The 17,286-nt window shown below is 45.5% G+C and overlaps 1 protein-coding gene across 1 annotated transcript in view; it reads left to right on the forward strand.

Moving 5' to 3' along the window:
- The window catches only part of KIAA1217 (KIAA1217 ortholog), a 278,742-nt gene extending 263,102 nt beyond the window's left edge, over positions 1–15,640 (forward strand). The window contains 8 exon segments of the mRNA XM_064479399.1: positions 2,880–3,043; positions 3,704–3,868; positions 6,943–7,062; positions 10,865–10,942; positions 11,055–12,656; positions 13,174–13,296; positions 14,001–14,350; positions 14,352–15,640. Coding sequence (XP_064335469.1) covers positions 2,880–3,043; positions 3,704–3,868; positions 6,943–7,062; positions 10,865–10,942; positions 11,055–12,656; positions 13,174–13,296; positions 14,001–14,350; positions 14,352–14,496 — 2,747 coding nt within the window. The 3' untranslated portion in view covers positions 14,497–15,640.
- The last annotated feature ends 1,646 nt before the right edge of the window (positions 15,641–17,286 follow it).

Here is a 17,286-nt window from a genome sequence, read left to right on the forward strand (position 1 = left end):
CAAAGCCTCAGGTGTCCCTCGAGCCTCACTCCTACCTTTTAACTATAACCACAGTAGGGAAGCCGTGTTCTGCGTTAGGATTCTAGAACAATGCCCACTAAGGAAAAAGGCAGAGTCCCAGCTTCTGCCTTTTCTACGAGTTTATGACCCTTCACAGCACCAGCTGGGAGAATATGAGGCCTGCGTTTAAATGGAGAGCTTTTCACGGGCTGCAGAAAGAAAATGCCAGCTTTTATGAGCTCTCAGGGGCATATTAGATCATAAGGCCAAACTGCATTTTTTAAATCAAAATTATTACATGGTATATTTAACCAACTAAACTATGGAAATTAAGCATCAATGTGTCAATAACAGTATAAAATAGCTGTTAAAAAAAAAAACCTACTTAATCTTCAGCCAATTACAAACCACGTGCCTTATTCTGATCTTAAAATTATAGACAAAGACATTATTTTACTTGCAGCCAATGTTTCTCAGAGTCCCATTCAGTGATGTCTCATGCAGTGACTAAAATTAATTTGAAAAAGAATCACCATCTTGACTTGCCTGGCAAGGAGCGTGAATGTGGAATGACCAGTGTAACACTCTCCTCCCAAATTTCTGTTCCCCCAGCTGCTCTAAAACATCACTCTTTGAAACTTTCCCCCTCAGTCTATGCTGAGTTTTTCACCTCCTTTCCCACCTGCTAACTGTGTGAGCCCTGTCCAGGGCCCTGGAGGGTCAGACAAGGCCTGGACATGGGAGATGTGTCTCTGCTCTCACAAAGATGGCTTTTCTCCCGAAGTTCCCAGGCAGGAATTCCAGCGGATAAAATGATCTACCTCATTAGGGTGTCTCTCTGGCCTAATTCTAGTTCCTCTCATTATTAATTTTCTCATCTAGTCCTTTGATGTCTTATAATTATAAATAAATTATAAATCAGTGATCATTTTTGCTTCCCACGATTGTACAACAAAAATAATCACATTACATTTTTTTTTAACTTACCTCGTTTGGGCTTTTTATTCTTTCAGATTTAAAAAATTTTGCATACATTATTTTTTAAATTACTCTCCAGAGTATCTTTACTCCGTTCAAGTGTTCTTACTGTTGTTTTCTTTCTTTTTTTTTTTTCTTTTTTAATTCATGGCCCGAGTTCTTTCTCGATAGAATGTCATATTTAGCCCACCAGAAGTGTATAAATCTGTAAATGCTGATTTCTGTAATTTTTATTTGTTTGTCATGGGTGTTACCGCTTTTATTTATTTTTGCTTACTAACAAGGTAAAATTCTAAGCTTGGGGTTTTTTAAAACCATTTGTATTTCCTTTTGTGTGAATTGTCTGAGTACTTAGATCTTAGGTACTTCCCTCTTGGGAAGGATGGATGGCCCCCAAAAATCAATGGAGAATTTGGGGGCTTGTGGCCTCAGTGTTAAGGCAAAAATATTCACCGAGACATATGTTTTCAAACAGCAAAGAAGGCTTTTTTCAAGACTATTGCCATGAGAGAGAGAAACTGAACTTCACTCTGGGTGCCGCGTATCAGGGAGGGGGGTCATGCTAACGGCAGGCCAAGGGCGTAGCTGTCAGTGGTAAAGAATGAATGAAGACCGAAGGTCAAGATGGGGGTGTAGGGGGTTGCTAAACTAACCTGAGGGTCTTTATTAAAACTAGGCTCAGCAGACCAAGGGCAGGGTCTAGTGCACAAAAGGGGTCAGAGGAGCCTGAATCAAGCTGGGCATAGAGGGAGCCTGTGTCGTTACATACGAGGGGGAGACCGGAGCCCACCTCCGGGGGCCCTCGGCCTGTGCCCATCCCCAGAAGCAGCCATCCTGAGGCTGGGCTCTGCACGAGACAGAGACTGTCCGCTACACAGAATCACTGGTGTGTCACCCTGACGACTTCCCCAAGTCTTCATTCCAACTTAAAGTAGAAAGTCCTCAAGCACCTCCTCTAAGCAACTGTCTCAGCTGCTCGGAAAAGACAGACACGCTCCCAGGAGGCCAGGCTACATCCCCAGAGCTGGGGCAAAGGCCAGCTGGAAGCTTCCAGCCCACATTGCTGGTTTCACGGCTTTTGTGAGCACTTGGGTAGAGGGTTAGTAACCGGCAGGGGCAAGGGGTGTTGATGAAGGAATGAAGCTGTTTGAGTTTTGAGTAAAAAAATGCCTTTTTCTGGGGAAACTCAGCACCTGGCTGCCTCTCCTAACCTTTTTTCTCCTAACCTGAATTTATTAATCCCTCCTTTCTGTGTTTGCTGCCTTCGTGCATTAGCAGAGAGCCTTTTCTAACCGTATAACCATGACCGAAGAAAATAATCCACTTTCTCCGATGTTTTTCTCTGACCCCATCTGTCTCCCCTCCCTTCTGGCTCTTCCTGGGCCAGATTCTACTCGAACATCCTCGACATGAATCCTTCCTACTAACAGACTAGGGATGATGTTTTCCACAAGGGATGAAGGCCCTGGAGACCATGCAGGGGCCCCTAGATTTGCCTTTAGGCCCCAATCTTTCATTTCTCCGAGTAACACCAACTTTTTGGGTAACAAATTTGCTTAATAATAACAGGTCATACTTGCATAGCATTTACTATAAGCCAAGCTCTATTCTAAATGCTTTATGTATATTAAACCACTGAATCTTCACAACACCCTAGTGGCGAAGGTATAATTAGCATACCCATTTAACAGATGAGAAAACTGAGGCAGAGAGAGGTTAATGAACTTGCGCAGGGCCTTTCTGGGACTTTAAACCAGTCAGGCTTTGGGGTCTTTATCTTTCATTGTTATACTATGGAGAGAACAGAGAAGTAAATTTTAAGTCTGAGTTTATAGAACTACACTGGACTTTCTGGATGTTATCTTGAAAGATGATTTTTGCAATGACACATTGTCTTCCAGAAGACTCTCCAAATTCAGAACAGGACTTGGACAAGCTGGGGGGTAAGTCCCCACCGCCTCCTCCCCCGCCACCACGGCGGAGCTACCTGCCAGGATCGGGGCTCACCACCACGAGGTCCGGCGACGTGGTCTACACCAGCAGGAAGGAGAACATTGCTGCTAAGGTCTGACGGGTTAAGCCCTGATAAACTGGTCTCTGGGTTCAGATGATGCCCTCAGAAAAAGTCTTCTCTGCTCTCATAGCCAGGCAGAGAAGTGGAGAGTAAATCTCCACGGATGCACCACAGATGGAAAATGTCAGCCAATGTTATTGGACTAGATTGAGCACCAGGAGCTGTAGCCCTATTTGACTTTAAGCTGCGATCCCCAGCTACTTCCCCAGCAAAGCATCCTAAGATTGAAAATGGGGATCAGAGGGGGAAGCAAAAGGAAGATCGCCTCACAGAGGTAACTGAGACTAGCTGACACAGTCAGGGAATCTATACAGAAAGAGGTTCAGCGAGCTTTAACTTCCACTTAACTTGGCAAGTTGTGTCTTTTATGTTAAATGTAAAATATGGTCTCCAAGGAGGGCCTTTCTTAAAGAAATTGAAGTTGAGGAGTTACAGTTTTATTATAATTCTTCAATCCATGCACCAAAGCGACAGCATGGGCAAAGAAAAACCCAAACTAAATCCAAGTGGACAAAACAGCCTTCCAGCTCAGTAAGCTGGGAAGCCAGTGCAGCGGACAGTGAGGGAACGTGTGCTGGATTGTGATCTGACCCTCTTTTTGCCTGCGCTGGGGGTGTTAAGCCAGTATCTTTTGGTCTGAATCTTGCGCAGGCAAGCAGTGAAGATGCTGGAGCAAGCCCGCAGGCTAGAGCCACCAAGTGTCCCACTGAGGAGCCTGCTTCGGCCTGGACCCCATCGCCACCACCTGCCACTGCTTCCTCCTCAAAGGACGAGGAGGAGGAGGAAGAAGGAGACAAAATAATGGCAGAACTCCAGGTATGTGGATGAGGTGACTTGACCGTGGCTCCCTGCCCTTCCTGTCTGGGACTCTGGCTGCGTCTCTCACAGATTCCCAAGCTAGAAAGGGCTGGAAGAGAGCCCTGTGCACCTGGGATGTATCAGCTGCCTCTCTGGCCTCGGCCACCACTTTTCCAAGATGGCGCTGAACTAGGCTCTCGGGCGCCTTTAAGACATGTGTGAGGAAATGACCGCTGCACAAAACAACTCAGGAAGTTTATACAGAAAAACCGATTGCAAGCTTTCCTTAGCTCTGGCTGGTAGAACTTCCTTTCCTTGCTTTCAGTGTTACCAGTCTCTGCCTTCACATGGGGTCCCATTCTTTGGCTTTCATTCTTGGGCTGATAGACCTGAAATCATGTGGCCTCCTGTCCTCCAGACTAAGTTCCCGTTCATCTTTTTTTTAAGTATTCTGAAAAGCTGGATGGTTTTGTTTCCCATTTTTTGTGGTCTCTTTGAGAAATACTTATTTTCATTTGTTTTTATTTGTTAACAAATTGTCACCGTCTACCCATAGGCTTGAGGATGGGATACAGGGCTACACCCACATTCACGTCACGGGTGTGACTCTGCCCAAGGTGTTCATTCTAAGAACTTGTCTAATCAGAGTCATAAACACAAGTCCCAGACCCAAGTCTGTTCATAGAGTATTTCATTTTGATCCATGAATTAAGGTAGGATTTTTTTCTTGCCCATTCGATGATCAGATCACCACCTCCCTATGGCTCCAAAACACATTCACCAGTGTACCAATGGTTTTGAGCAGGCCCTGGGATCTGCATTGTTCATTTGGAGTAGAGAGAGTTCTCAAACCATGTCATCCCCACCCCAGTTCTCCCCATCTGCTCTCCATGGTGATAACTGCCAACATTGAGATGCTTGGATTTTCCAGGGAAAACAGAGCTGCTGGTTGATTTGTCACACACACGAGCCCTTCCAGACCCATTAAAACTCAGACTGGCCCGACACATGCCCTCCATCAAACAGTGTGCTTAGACAGGTTGGAGAATTTCATTCTTAGGAACCGTAGATTTAGAAAGTTAGTGACTCACGAAACAGTTGGGAGCATGGTGGTCTCCATCACTCAGTTACCCAGTGAGGACCCTTTGACTCAGATACCAGTGTGTCAAGGCTACTTGGTGCCCGGCCTGAGCTGTGTCAGGCAGATGCTGGGGCCAGTCATGATAGCATTTGCCCCCAAATTATGGCATATACAACAAATACAGTATAAATAATAAATAAATCATGGTGTGAATAAATCACAGCCCGGTTTGGTCCAAGTGGATGAGAAAGCACTAGATAATGTGAAACAAGCTTTGTAACCTGTGAAAGGTGAACAACCACTAGTCATCAAAGAACTGTAGGTTTTAGGTTTGTGAACAACCCTGCACCAGCCCTCAGGAGAAGTCACTCATCTGTTCCAGACACTGAGAGCCCATCACCTGAGACTCTGTCCTCCCATCGAAGTCAGAATATCTTTGATGCTTTCTTTGAAAGCTTCTCAAAGGGCAGAGTATCTGGCTTCTTGTTACATTCTTGGTGGTTGGGTCCCAGCGTGAGTGAAGCGCTCTAACCCTAACGTGACCTTGTTCCCCTTCCTGCCGCGGGGAGGGCCCAACCTGCTGCATCAAGGAGTCGGCCTGCGGCTCTGCGGGCTCTGTCTATACCCCCCTCGGCTCCCGCTGAGGCAGGACAGGGAACAGCTGCAGCCCCTTGAGTAATTGCGGAACCACTGTCCTGCTCCGTGTCATCAGGCTTCAGAAGAAACTACAAAGCCTGGGGTCCGACGGCCCACGGAGATGGCAAGTAGCCCTAGTAAGCAAAGCCCTGGGCATCTCCAGGGCCAGCGAGGACCAGGGTGTCTACGGCGGGAACAGGGAGTCAGTCAGCAGAGCCGGGGAAGAGCAGGCTGCGGAAGGTCCAGGCTTCTGCTCCGCTCTGATTTTAAAACCACTGCTGAAATGTTCCCTTGGGGAGGGCGTGGGTGGTTCCTTCTGTCTGCAGTTATTTCCAAATAATAATATTCATTTAAAAAAAAAAAAGACAGTATTTGACATTAAGGAAATATAAGGTGATTATTTGAAATTATTCATTTAAATAACTGACCTTTAATCCTGCCTGCACATGAGAATACCTTGAGGAGTTGAAAAAAAAGTCCTGCAGCGTGGAGAGTCTGACTTTATTCTCTGGGTGAGGCCTGGGTAGCAGTAGTTTTTTTGTTTTTTGTTTTTAATTGGGTGTCACGTAGCCTGATTTCAAGAAACTTTGGGGCTTGGGTTACCGTCTCTCCAGCTCTAATGATCATATACATTGTGACTCCCTATCTGTCCTGTAGACACAGCTGATGCTTCCTCTGTGTCTGAGACCCAGCCCCCCCCCCACTCAGTGTCCCCGTGAGTGGCCACGGGTGGCTGTAACTATAATCGTTAGTTTTCAGAGACAAGTCTAGGCGGATCAGGCAGCTCCCAGGCCGCTCAGAATCGCACGTCTGCTAGAGCCTCACTTGACCCTGCATGAGCCTCAGAACAGCTCAGAGTGTGGGAGTATCTGTGGCTGTGAACAATTAATTGTTAAGGATTACTTTCATTTTAAGGTTCAAAAGTTTGCAATACCTTGTGCCCTTTTATCTATAATCTCAATAAAACTGGTTAAAACAATAATGAAGAGAAAAGAAGGATAGCGTCTCCTTTTGTCTGAATTCATTCACATATTTAGCATTTTTTAAAGGTCAAAGCCCTTTAAGAGAAGTCCTACTAAGTGCAAATCAGTTTCTCGCGGACAGGAAGAAAGGGCATTGTTTTCAAGGGCTCTGTCCATTTCAAGGGCTCTGTCTAGTTCATCTTGGTCTGGCCCAGGAAATAAAGAAGCCTTTGCCCCGGGCTTTGCCAGCCTGAACTCAAACAGGAAGCCGGTTTTTAGGGCACTGCCTCCCTGGCCCTCGCACAGGATGGGCCTGGGTCTGGATGGGGAATTCCTCCAGATTCCCTGTCTGTTCCCTCTGACCTTCTTGCTATACTTGGATCCCTGTTAACCTAAGTATTTTAATTCCTTAGGCATTCCAGAAGTGTCCCCTTATGGATGTAAATTCAAACAGTCACGCTGAGCAGTCCCGGGCTGACAGTCACGTTAAAGACACTAGGCCGGGGGCCACAGTCCCGCCCAAGGAGAAGAAGGTAACGTGGCAGTTACACGTTTGCCACCCAGTGGCCCGTCCTTCTTTCCTTGCTCTGACACTAACACCACTCCTGTGCTTGAGCCTCTGTGACTTTTCCGTTTCCTCCCTTTTTTTTTTCCTTCAAACTAATGGAGACACAGCTTGGGGTTTCACCAGAGATATCTGGTTCAGGTTTCCAGAGTGGGCGCTGTGTTCCTGTGCACAGCATACAATTATAGACGTAGAATTTAGGCATTTTCCTCCCAAACCAAAGATACACATGCACCTTTCAAGGTTTTCCAGAACAGCTCTGGGGGGAGAAAAAATGGAAACGTTAACCACGTAGGTCGCACTTATTCTAATGTTTAACTTCTCTTCTGGACCAAAGATATCTACGTTAAAAGCAGGTGAAAGCTTTAGGTGCCAGCAGAGCTGTATCCTCGCCATCATCCACAGGTGCATTGGTGGAAACACACACATATGTATTTGCACACATGTTCAAGAATGCCAGAGTTTTTGTTACTATTAGGAATTCTCAAAGTGTACCTCCCAAGATAGGAAGTTCGGTATAGTTTTAGTGCTAGTGTACTGGGTACCACTCTCATGGTTTCAAAACAGATGTCCAAGCTCTGAAACAAAGGTCACTGTCATGACTTAAGTACTTTAGGGAGAGGACGTTAGCCTGAAGGTTTGAACTTCAACGTCGTTAAGTTGGATCTCGAGCTTTTGTGATTTTGGGATGTAGAGCCATCTTATTTGATTGAAGCCTCTGTCTAAATTTCAGGATAAAATGCTTATGATGACCAATTCAAGTCTTAACTTTTTTTTTTTTTCCGGCCAGGAACTTGTATCTCAGAATTCAAAGGTTTTAGCTTCCCTTAAGTAAAGTCAAACAGATCAGCCACAAGGTAGCCAAGGAGCTACTCCAAGTGGGTACCTCAGTCCAGGCATAAGTAAGCCCAGTGAAGGAGATATAGGAGCACAAAATGGGAGGTCTGTTCTAGCACGTTCCTTCAAGAGATGCAGTCCAGGGGCTTTCTGCTCCCAGCCGTGCAGCCCCGCCACAGAGGCTGACCCGCTCCCCCGGCTCACATCATCACAGGGCCTTCGTGTAAACCCCATCTGCGCCACGTATCTGGCAAATGAAACCATTAGCCAGGTGATAGGGGGTTCCTCTTGCCGCACCTGGGGAGGTTGTGAGAGTGTCATTGTTAAATCTTTCTCATGAAGAAAGCCTCCTATTGCTGTGAATTGAACCCATGACAGTCACCTTGGAAATACATTACTTTTTCAATCTGTCGTATTTCCTTATGTGGCTTTATTAAAACCAACTCATAGAAGGCTCTGGCCTGTCCCATGTTACATGACACACTCAGGCCAGTGAGACTGTGTCTTCTAAAATACTGACCGGGAACTTCTCAGAGACCCCTCTGTAGACAGTCATTGTAGAATTCTGCTCACTTGCTGAAAAGTTGTGTGGGATTTCTTGCCTTGTGATTAGAAATCCATATCCCATCGATGACATTTATCTCCATCAAGGGTCCATCAGATACTGAGCGGGTCTGTACTGAGTGCCCGATCCTGGGGCATTAGACACCAGGTTGAATTACAGGTGCTTGTTCTGGATAGTTATACTCAGGAGATTGATGTACGTCATGAGAACCGTGACTGTCAGACTTGTCCCCAAATTGTTGTCATTATTAACCTCTTCCTGGGCTATTCCTCTGCTCTTCTGTAAATTAAATGTTTCTTGGAGTTTTTCTCCTCTCATCATCAAGTGCTAGCCTAGTACTTACTCTTATGCAATTTTTCTACAACTTATGTCTCTGATTTTGATTTGTTGCCCAAATGCATATTGTCCTTGCTTCACCAGTTGTCTGAACAACCCAAATCTCAGGACCTAAGAACAGATATTAAAGAGGCTTAATCAGCTCTCATGCAGAGACCTGACTGTCTAAGACTGTCTGAGACTACATGACAATTGTGAACAAGTGACCCTGGATAAAGTTAACATGCTTGCTTTGATTCACGCCTTCATTTTTCCAGCCCAGGGCCAAAAATGCTAGATCACATGGAGGCTAAACTTGACATCTTTCTCTAAGTGACTTCCCTGGTGGAGTATTCCTGCTGCCAGAGCCAGTTTAAAGTCCGTATATCGCTGGGTGGCACCTGAAATAGTTAACGATGGTGTCACCCAGCCTCAGCCAATCAGGTTGGATGCCAAGCCCTAACCCCCCAGTAAGAATATCAGCTGATGCCAGTTCCTCCTTTGATTCGAGGATCAGTTCACACTCAGGTCCTAGTTCGACCTACACGAACTCCCTGTTTGGAGTGGAAACTTTAGGCCGAAACCTCATTTCTGTTTCTTCTTATAACCTTTTACTTGATGCCTTGGTTGTTGAATCTAAACATAAAATCCTTCAAAAGAGATTATGTTGTTCAACTGCAGGAGCTGAATCTTACTGCCCTGGTTGGGGGTGCTGGGTGGGGGGCAAAAGGAGGTTAAAAATAGGACCTCGGTGTCCGTGCCATGTTTCCCCGTGATTAATACTGACATTGTCTGTGTGTGTTACTCCCTGAATGTGTACGAACATTCTTTCCCTTTCTAACCGGGCAGTAGGATGGCTCCGGCTTGTCTTCAGTGGGGCCTGGGTTCTTGTGCTTCGTCATGTTGTCATTGCTTTAACCCAACAGCCTTCTTGGGATCGTGTCCCATTCTGCTCTCACCTCCTCCTCTTGGGCTTCTGCAGCAAGAAGAAAGGACAGCCGTGCCTTGGAAGTGACAGGGCATGGCTAGTGATAGCTTTGTGGCAGGGGCCCGAGGCTACTGGTCCAACCCATGCCGGAAAAGGCCGTGCTTCCTGGGGGAGCACCTTCCATGCCTGGTCCTCCCTGCTGGCTGGGTTCTTACCTTCTGAATCCTGGTGAGAGCCCTCAGAAATGCATCTTCCCTCTGCATGAGAGCACACAGAGAATCAAAGCTGAAGCATGATGTCACGGTCTCCACTTGAGCCTCAAATTTCTGTTCTGTAAATTGTTTAGATGACTTTTTGACAGCCTTGTAACTCTGCATTTGGATTTGATCATCTTGGCTGTTATTAGTATGAAGGTTATTTTGACACTTTACTTGGCAAGTGCAAGTACAAACTGCAAGTATGTTTTCCAATCTGTGATTCAACCAGGGAAAAATAATGTGGGGTTTTTTTTCTCCCATCTCCAAGTACCACACCCAACCAATGCAGACCTCTTATAGGAAAATTCCCATAAAAGAAGCAGAGATGAAACTGAAATAAGTAGCCGGCAGAGATGCAAAACTTTTCCTGGTCTAGTTTCCTTGAAGGAAGAAAACTGAGGCCCAGGAAGGACATGAAAGGACTTGCCTAAAAATAATAACACAGTTCAGTGGCAGATCTGGGTTAGAATCAAAATCTGCCTGCTGATACAGTGTGCTTCCAGCAATGCCCCCGCCCCTACTCTTCTGGTTTTAGAGTCTGCTAAGCTCACAGTCAGATGTTGAAAAGAGGACGTGCTGGTACAGAACCCGTCCCTTTATTCTCTTAACTGCTCCTCCCAACACAGTGTCAAATCCTTGAAGTATTTGGCTAATTGAGATTTTCATCTTGTACAAACACAGGGCATTTTTGGAAGTTGGAGACCCAAGCAAACCAAGGTAAACAGAGCTGTAGGCTCTGGACTGGTGTGTTACAAATGTGCTTGGCCCGCATGTTTTGGAAGTGTAATTAAAGGAACAGTCTAGGTATAGTGTCCACTTGGGGGGGATGTGGTTTTGTGGAGTAACATGTCCTACACTGTTCTACCAGAATTTGGAATTTTTCCATGAAGATGTACGGAAATCTGATGTTGAATATGAAAATGGCCCCCAAGTGGAATCCTGGAAGGTGAGTTCACCAGACGTGTGTTCCAACCGCTACCGTGTAGATTCATGCCCTTCCTTTGCAGATCAGTTTCTGATCACTATATGTGGTTTCCCTCCTCCACCCTCCCTCCCAGGTTCCCGCAGGGGCTCTCACACCTAGTGACCATCCGAAGTGGGACAGAGGAAAGGAGAATAGTATTTCTGATGCACCGAGAACATCAGAATACAAAACTGACATCTTCGTGAAGGGAAATTCCATCTCCACCAAGAGTTTGCTTCGAGACGGTAGAAACTATTCCCAGAAAAATGTGTCTAAGGTCAATTCTAGTTTCTCTGGTGTTAGTTCATTAGAAGATGAAATCAACAAAGGACCTACGATCCCAGGGCTGCAGTATCCTGTTTCTGACACTGAGAATCAGAAGATGAATTACGGGAAGACGAAGAGGGTGAGTCAGCAAGGACAAGAAAATACAGATAAGGGCCACCTTCCCTCTCCCACTAGATCAGCTGAATCGACGATTCGTGACATCAAAACGCAAGACCAAGAGGTTCCCATGACAGAATTTGGCCAAGTTATCTTAAGACCCAAGGGAGCAAGGCATGCTAACGGGATCCCTAATGAGGGTGGGGAATCGACACCAAGTTCTCCCACTGAGGAAAATGCAACCACCGACAACATTGCCTTCATGATCACCAAAACCGCGGTCCAAGTTCTCTCCAGTGGGGAGGTCCGAGATATAGTGAGCAAACAGGGAGAAGATGTACAGACAGTCAACATTGATGCCAAAAAAGAGGCGACTGCCCCGCAAGAAGGCACTGAAAGTGAAGAGCCGGTCGTGTGCCTCGACAAGAAACCTGTGATCATCATTTTTGACGAACCCATGGACATCCGGTCTGCATATAAGAGACTTTCAACCATATTTGAGGAATGCGATGAGGAACTGGAGAGAATGATGACGGAGGAAAAGATAGAGGAAGAGGAAGAGGAGGAGAATGGAGATCCTGTGGTCCAGAATAACACTTCCCAAAAGGTTCCTAAGGAGGCTGTCTCGGGCAGCCTCAGATCAGGGCCGCAGGCTGAGAGTAAATTACAGCCACACTTCCTTTCAGCAGAGACTGGACTGTCAGGAGGACAGGAGGTGAATAAAACTGAGCCGAGCAAGTTCAGCCAAGTCGATTCGCTAAGCTCAGAAAACCAGGGGGACGTGACTGATGACCAGTCTGAAAGCCCCAAGAAAAAGTTCAAATTCAAATTCCCGAAGAAGCAGCTTGCCGCTCTCACCCAAGCCATTCGCACAGGAACCAAGACAGGGAAGAAGACCTTGCAGGTGGTGGTCTACGAAGAGGAGGAGGAGGACGGCACTTTGAAGCAGCACAAGGAAGCCAAGCGATTTGAGATCAGCAGATCTCCATCTGAAGACAGCCCTAAGAATCTGCTCAGGAGACCAGAGCAGCCCCGTCTGGAGAGCACGGCTCTGATTTCGAGAACTGATGAAATCAGAAAAAACACCTACAGAACATTGGACAGCCTGGAGCAGACCATCAAACAGCTGGAAAACACGATCAGTGAGATGAGTCCCAAAGCCCTAGTTGATACCTCGTGTTTTTCCAGCAGAGATTCTGTTGCAAGCTCCTCCCACAGGGTCCAGGGGGCTGGTCCCCAGTCCTTGCTAGTCCCGGATGAAGTTCCCACTGCCCTAGAGCCCCCCTCGTCTATTCCTTCAGCCTCACGTAAGGTATCTTGGTCTGATGGAAAAGTGAAAAGAACCAGCTGCTTTTTAAAAATCTGCCATAATCACCGTTAGCAAAAGGTGTCTTGTGATTTACTTGCTTCCTTTCAGGTGGCTCGTTTTGTTTTGTTTTGTTTTTTTGTCTGTTCACCATGATCCCTCTCTCTCACACTTTCTCCCTCGCCTTCCAAACAACAACAACTAGGTGTCTAACAGCTAATCGACTCTGTTTTTTACCTCTGTGGCTGACTGGTGTTGGGAAAACCGCAAGGATTTGCTGTTGAAGTGATTGCTCTGATACTCACATTAAAATCCGTTTGATCAGTAGTGGAGCAGTTTTATTCTGTTTGATTCTTCAAATTAACCCCAGTGGTGTCTCCTGATGTCCGTCTCCTAGATCTGTCCTGCATGTAGGGCTGTGGCTTCTCACGTTGAGCTTCTCTGCACACAGTGGGGCGGCCTTGGTGACAATCTGCTCACGAGCATCCTTTCTGTCCCCCCCTCTCGCTGCTCCTTCCCACAGGGCTCCAGTGGGACCCCGCAGACGAGCAGGATGCCTGTTCCCATGAGCTCCAAGAACAGACCCGGAAGCCTGGACAAACCCGGCAAGCCGTCCAAACTGCAGGATCCCCGCCAATATCGTCAGGTAGTTTTACCTTAACCCCGATTTCGGATGGACACTCTTTGCGCTTAAGAAGCAAGTCGCTGACTTAGTTTATACCAAATATTGCGTTTTTCTTTGTAAGATCCAGTTTACGTAGACACCCTGGATCTGGGGGCCATGAAGACAGTCTAAAAGCCTTTGTTGAACTTCTCACCACGCTTTTGCATGCTTGCAATAATACATCTTTTACTTTGTGACGCCAAAGTTGACCTGTTAACACGAGGTGGCAAGCCAGTTGGTTTTACCTGGGGGAGCATAGTGGTTCATCAGAACACCTTGGGAGACCAAGACAGACAAACCTGCCCTGAAAGTCACCAGTACTAACGTGTGTTGACTGCATCACACTGGAGGCCCCTTAACTCTCCGCCACGATGCCCCACCCCCACCCCACCTGGTAACACCCCCCGCATGGCCCACCCGGCACCCAGAGATGGGAGCAGGAGGGTGTGCCTGTTCTCCCAAATGCGTTCTTCCTTCTTTTCTGCTCTGCACATCCTCAGCTCTGCACTTTGGGGGTTCCTACCAGGTCCAGCACAGCACCACGAGACTTAGCTCAGGCCTTGAATGGTTTGGTTTGGTTTGATGTCTCATTGAATGATTCTCAGAAGGGCTGTGTTGCCAGGCCCTGTGGATTGATGGTGTTACCAGCTTCCTGACGAACTGTCTCCCGCCATCTTTATTTGCAGGCTAATGGAAGTGCTAAGAAAGCTGGTGGGGACTGTAAGCCTGCTTTCCCCTCCTTACCTGCTTCTAAGATTCCAGCCCTTTCTCCCAGCTCTGGGAAAAGCAGTTCTCTGCCTTCTTCTAGTGGTGACAGCTCTAACTTCCCTAATCCACCTGCTACTAAACCATCGGTTCCTTCTAACCCTCTCAGCCCCCAAACAGGACGATCTGCTCCCTCTGCCTCCCTCATCCCCTCTGTCTCTAATGGCTCCTTAAAGTTTCAGAGCCCCACTCATACAGGTAAAGGTCACCATCTCTCATTCTCACTGCAGACTCAAAATGGCCGAGCAGCCCCTCCTGCCTCCTCCTCCTCCCCCCCCCTCCCCCGCCTCCCCCACTTCACTGAATCAAGGTGCCAAGAGCGTCAGGACCATCCATACTCCTAGCCTCACCAGCTACAAGGCACAGAATGGAAGTTCAAGCAAAGCCACCCCATCCACAGCAAAGGAAACCTCTTAAAGGCCAAAATCCTATTAGGCACAAGTTGGAGTTACATTTAAGGAAAAAAAAATTTTTTTAAACAGTCTTTGGCAACTGTTTTTACAAGAGAATGTAACATATTGCTGTACTGTTTGAGGCTTAATGCTAAGTATGTGCTAAATACTGGACTAATAGATTTCCATAAAGCTTGTTTGTTGGTTTTTTTTTTTTACTTTGTTGCTATTATAATTACATAGCATTTACTGTCTATATGCAATACCTGTTATATGAAGTAAGCATGTGTTACAAAAAGAGAGTTTGGCGAGAGAGAAAGGTGTGCGTGAGACAGGAAAAAAAAAAGATGTACTGAGCATGTAAAACACGTATGATTCCAGAATTTTAGTATGTTTTGTATAAAAATATTTTTCATTACGGAGACTAGAAGTGAACAGAGAAATACACAAGTGTGACTATACAAATTGTAAAACAGATACTATAATATTTCCTTTTATTTTAGTGTTATTTAGCTTTATTACAGATTTCTATTTTTGTCAAAACTTCATGGTTCCTTTCAAGATCTTTTTTGCCAAAACATTTTGATACTGTAGCATTGTACATTTGGAAGTAGCGTGCTAGACAGTAAGCTAGTGAAATTCCACACAGGCCAACAAAGGCACATGTAGAAAGCAATTATTAACCCTGTTGCACTGCCATGAAAACTATGTATGATCATTTGCCAGCCCAAGCAAGCTAGTTTTCTTTGCTTTTCTTTCTTTTTTTAAAACATGTTGGGATTCTCTAGTTTTCTTTTGCAGTATCTAAATCCTTTGTTTTGTGAGACATGGTAACCCACACTATTGCATTGTGGATTTTAAAATGTACACTTCTGTACGGTTCTGTAAACTGGTAACTTTTTTTGTAAATATATAAATAGACACCAAAAGTACTGTATGTGATAGCACACAGAGTAGTTTTCCCACACCAAAGTTAATTTTTATGCATGCTTTAAAAACATATATTGGGAAGGGCAGAAATGGGACTTCACGGACATTTTTAAAAAGCAACAAGTTTGCACAGCTAGAGTGTTTTTGTAAATAAATGTATTTGTATAACACAGTCATGTAAAATACAGAACTATAAGCAGAGACTTTGCAAAACTAAATAAAGGGCTGCATGCTTATTATTTTTTGTACCTTGTTTTTATAACGAATTTCTAGGCAAAGAACAAACGTTAACTGTTACTGAATTCAGTTTTGGCTTTGAGGGCTCAATTAGTAAACATGTAACCAGACACAAACTGGTTTTTCGGAAAGCTCAACTTTTCTGAAAGCTCCGGGGTGACTCGTGATGAGTTTCTGATAAATTCTTTGGAAGGGTAGTTCCTTCCCGTGAAACTGGCTAACTCTCTTCTCGGTGGCTTACCAAGGTTTGGCTGATGGCAAGTTTCCAACCTCATTTACCAGATGAATTCTTACTGTTCTGCCTTTTTTTTCACTTGCCAGTAGAAGTAAAATAGAAATAAAATGCCTTTATCACGAGGATTTTTTTTTGAATTCTCAATTTAAAAAAAATTATTGATCTAGAGGAAAATATGCTAGCTAACATTACACCGTATGTATTCATTTTTAAAAATCATGAGAAAAGCTGGTGAAAATAATACCAAGATTATGAATTGACTACAAGAAATCGCAGGAACCCACTTACCATTATTTTTTGTCCCCCCCCACCAAATATTTAACTTGATTTGATATAAAGTACAAATATTACTGTAATTTTAGCACCTGATTGTTGATTTTCTCAAACTTCCAGTTTACTGAGCTGGGATGCCTTCACCAGAAATGTATGTCTCAACCTATTATATTAATTATAATCACATGTTTCAGGACACACAGGAAAGTCATCCTTTTTTGCCCCCTTTTTTGTCCAGTTTCATTGCCATGTAATTGACATAGAGCACTGTTACAAGTTTAAGGTCTGCAGCTGGTGATCTGACTTACAAACATCATGAGGTGATGACCACAGGAAGTTTAATGAACATCCCCCATCTCAGATAGATACAAAGTTAAAGCAATAGAAAGGAAGCTCATTATCTTAACACTCTTTAGGTACAAAAAATCCCAGACTCTGCCAGGGCTCCAGAGCCACTTCCGAGACAAGCTCACCCTGGAGGCAGGAAGGTCAAGCTATGCTCTGCGCACTCCACCAAGAAGGCAAGGGAGCTTACGGTGCAGACCTTAGATTTACACAAAATGCTTAAGTAGTTTAATGGCCTCGCATACGTGGGGAAGTCTAATCCTCACGTCTGTGAACAGAGAACAACAATAACTGCCATCTGTCGCCTATTATGGGCCTGCTGATGGGCTACAGTGTTTTGCATATATTGCCTTTTCATCCTCACAAAAGCCCTGTGAGAAAGTTACTACCGCCATCCCGCCCCATGGCGCTGCAGAACACACAGGCTGAGTAAGAGATGGGAAGTGCAGGGCGCCCGTCCGGGATGAGGCTGAGTGAGGTGGCGAACATTTGACCGTTCTGCTCGGGGTGGGCGGTTTTTTCATTCCTGGTCCCTGGTTGAACTGCTTCTCAGGTCCGGATCCCAGTCTCAACATAAGTGGCTCCCAAATGCTCCCTAAGAGATATTTCTCAGAAATTTGCTTCCAGAGGCTTCCCAGACACAGACGTGAGGGGGCAGTTCAGCTCCTCAGAGAAAGCTTTTGAAATGCGTGGACGGGGGCTTCAGTCCCATCTGATCCTACACTTCCTCTTAAGTTCCCAGTGTTTTGAGATGAAATGCTTGATGACATACCCTACCTACTTACCTAGTTTCCA

Source organism: Camelus dromedarius, chromosome 26 (assembly GCF_036321535.1).
Source record: "Camelus dromedarius isolate mCamDro1 chromosome 26, mCamDro1.pat, whole genome shotgun sequence".
NCBI lineage: Eukaryota > Metazoa > Chordata > Mammalia > Artiodactyla > Camelidae > Camelus > Camelus dromedarius.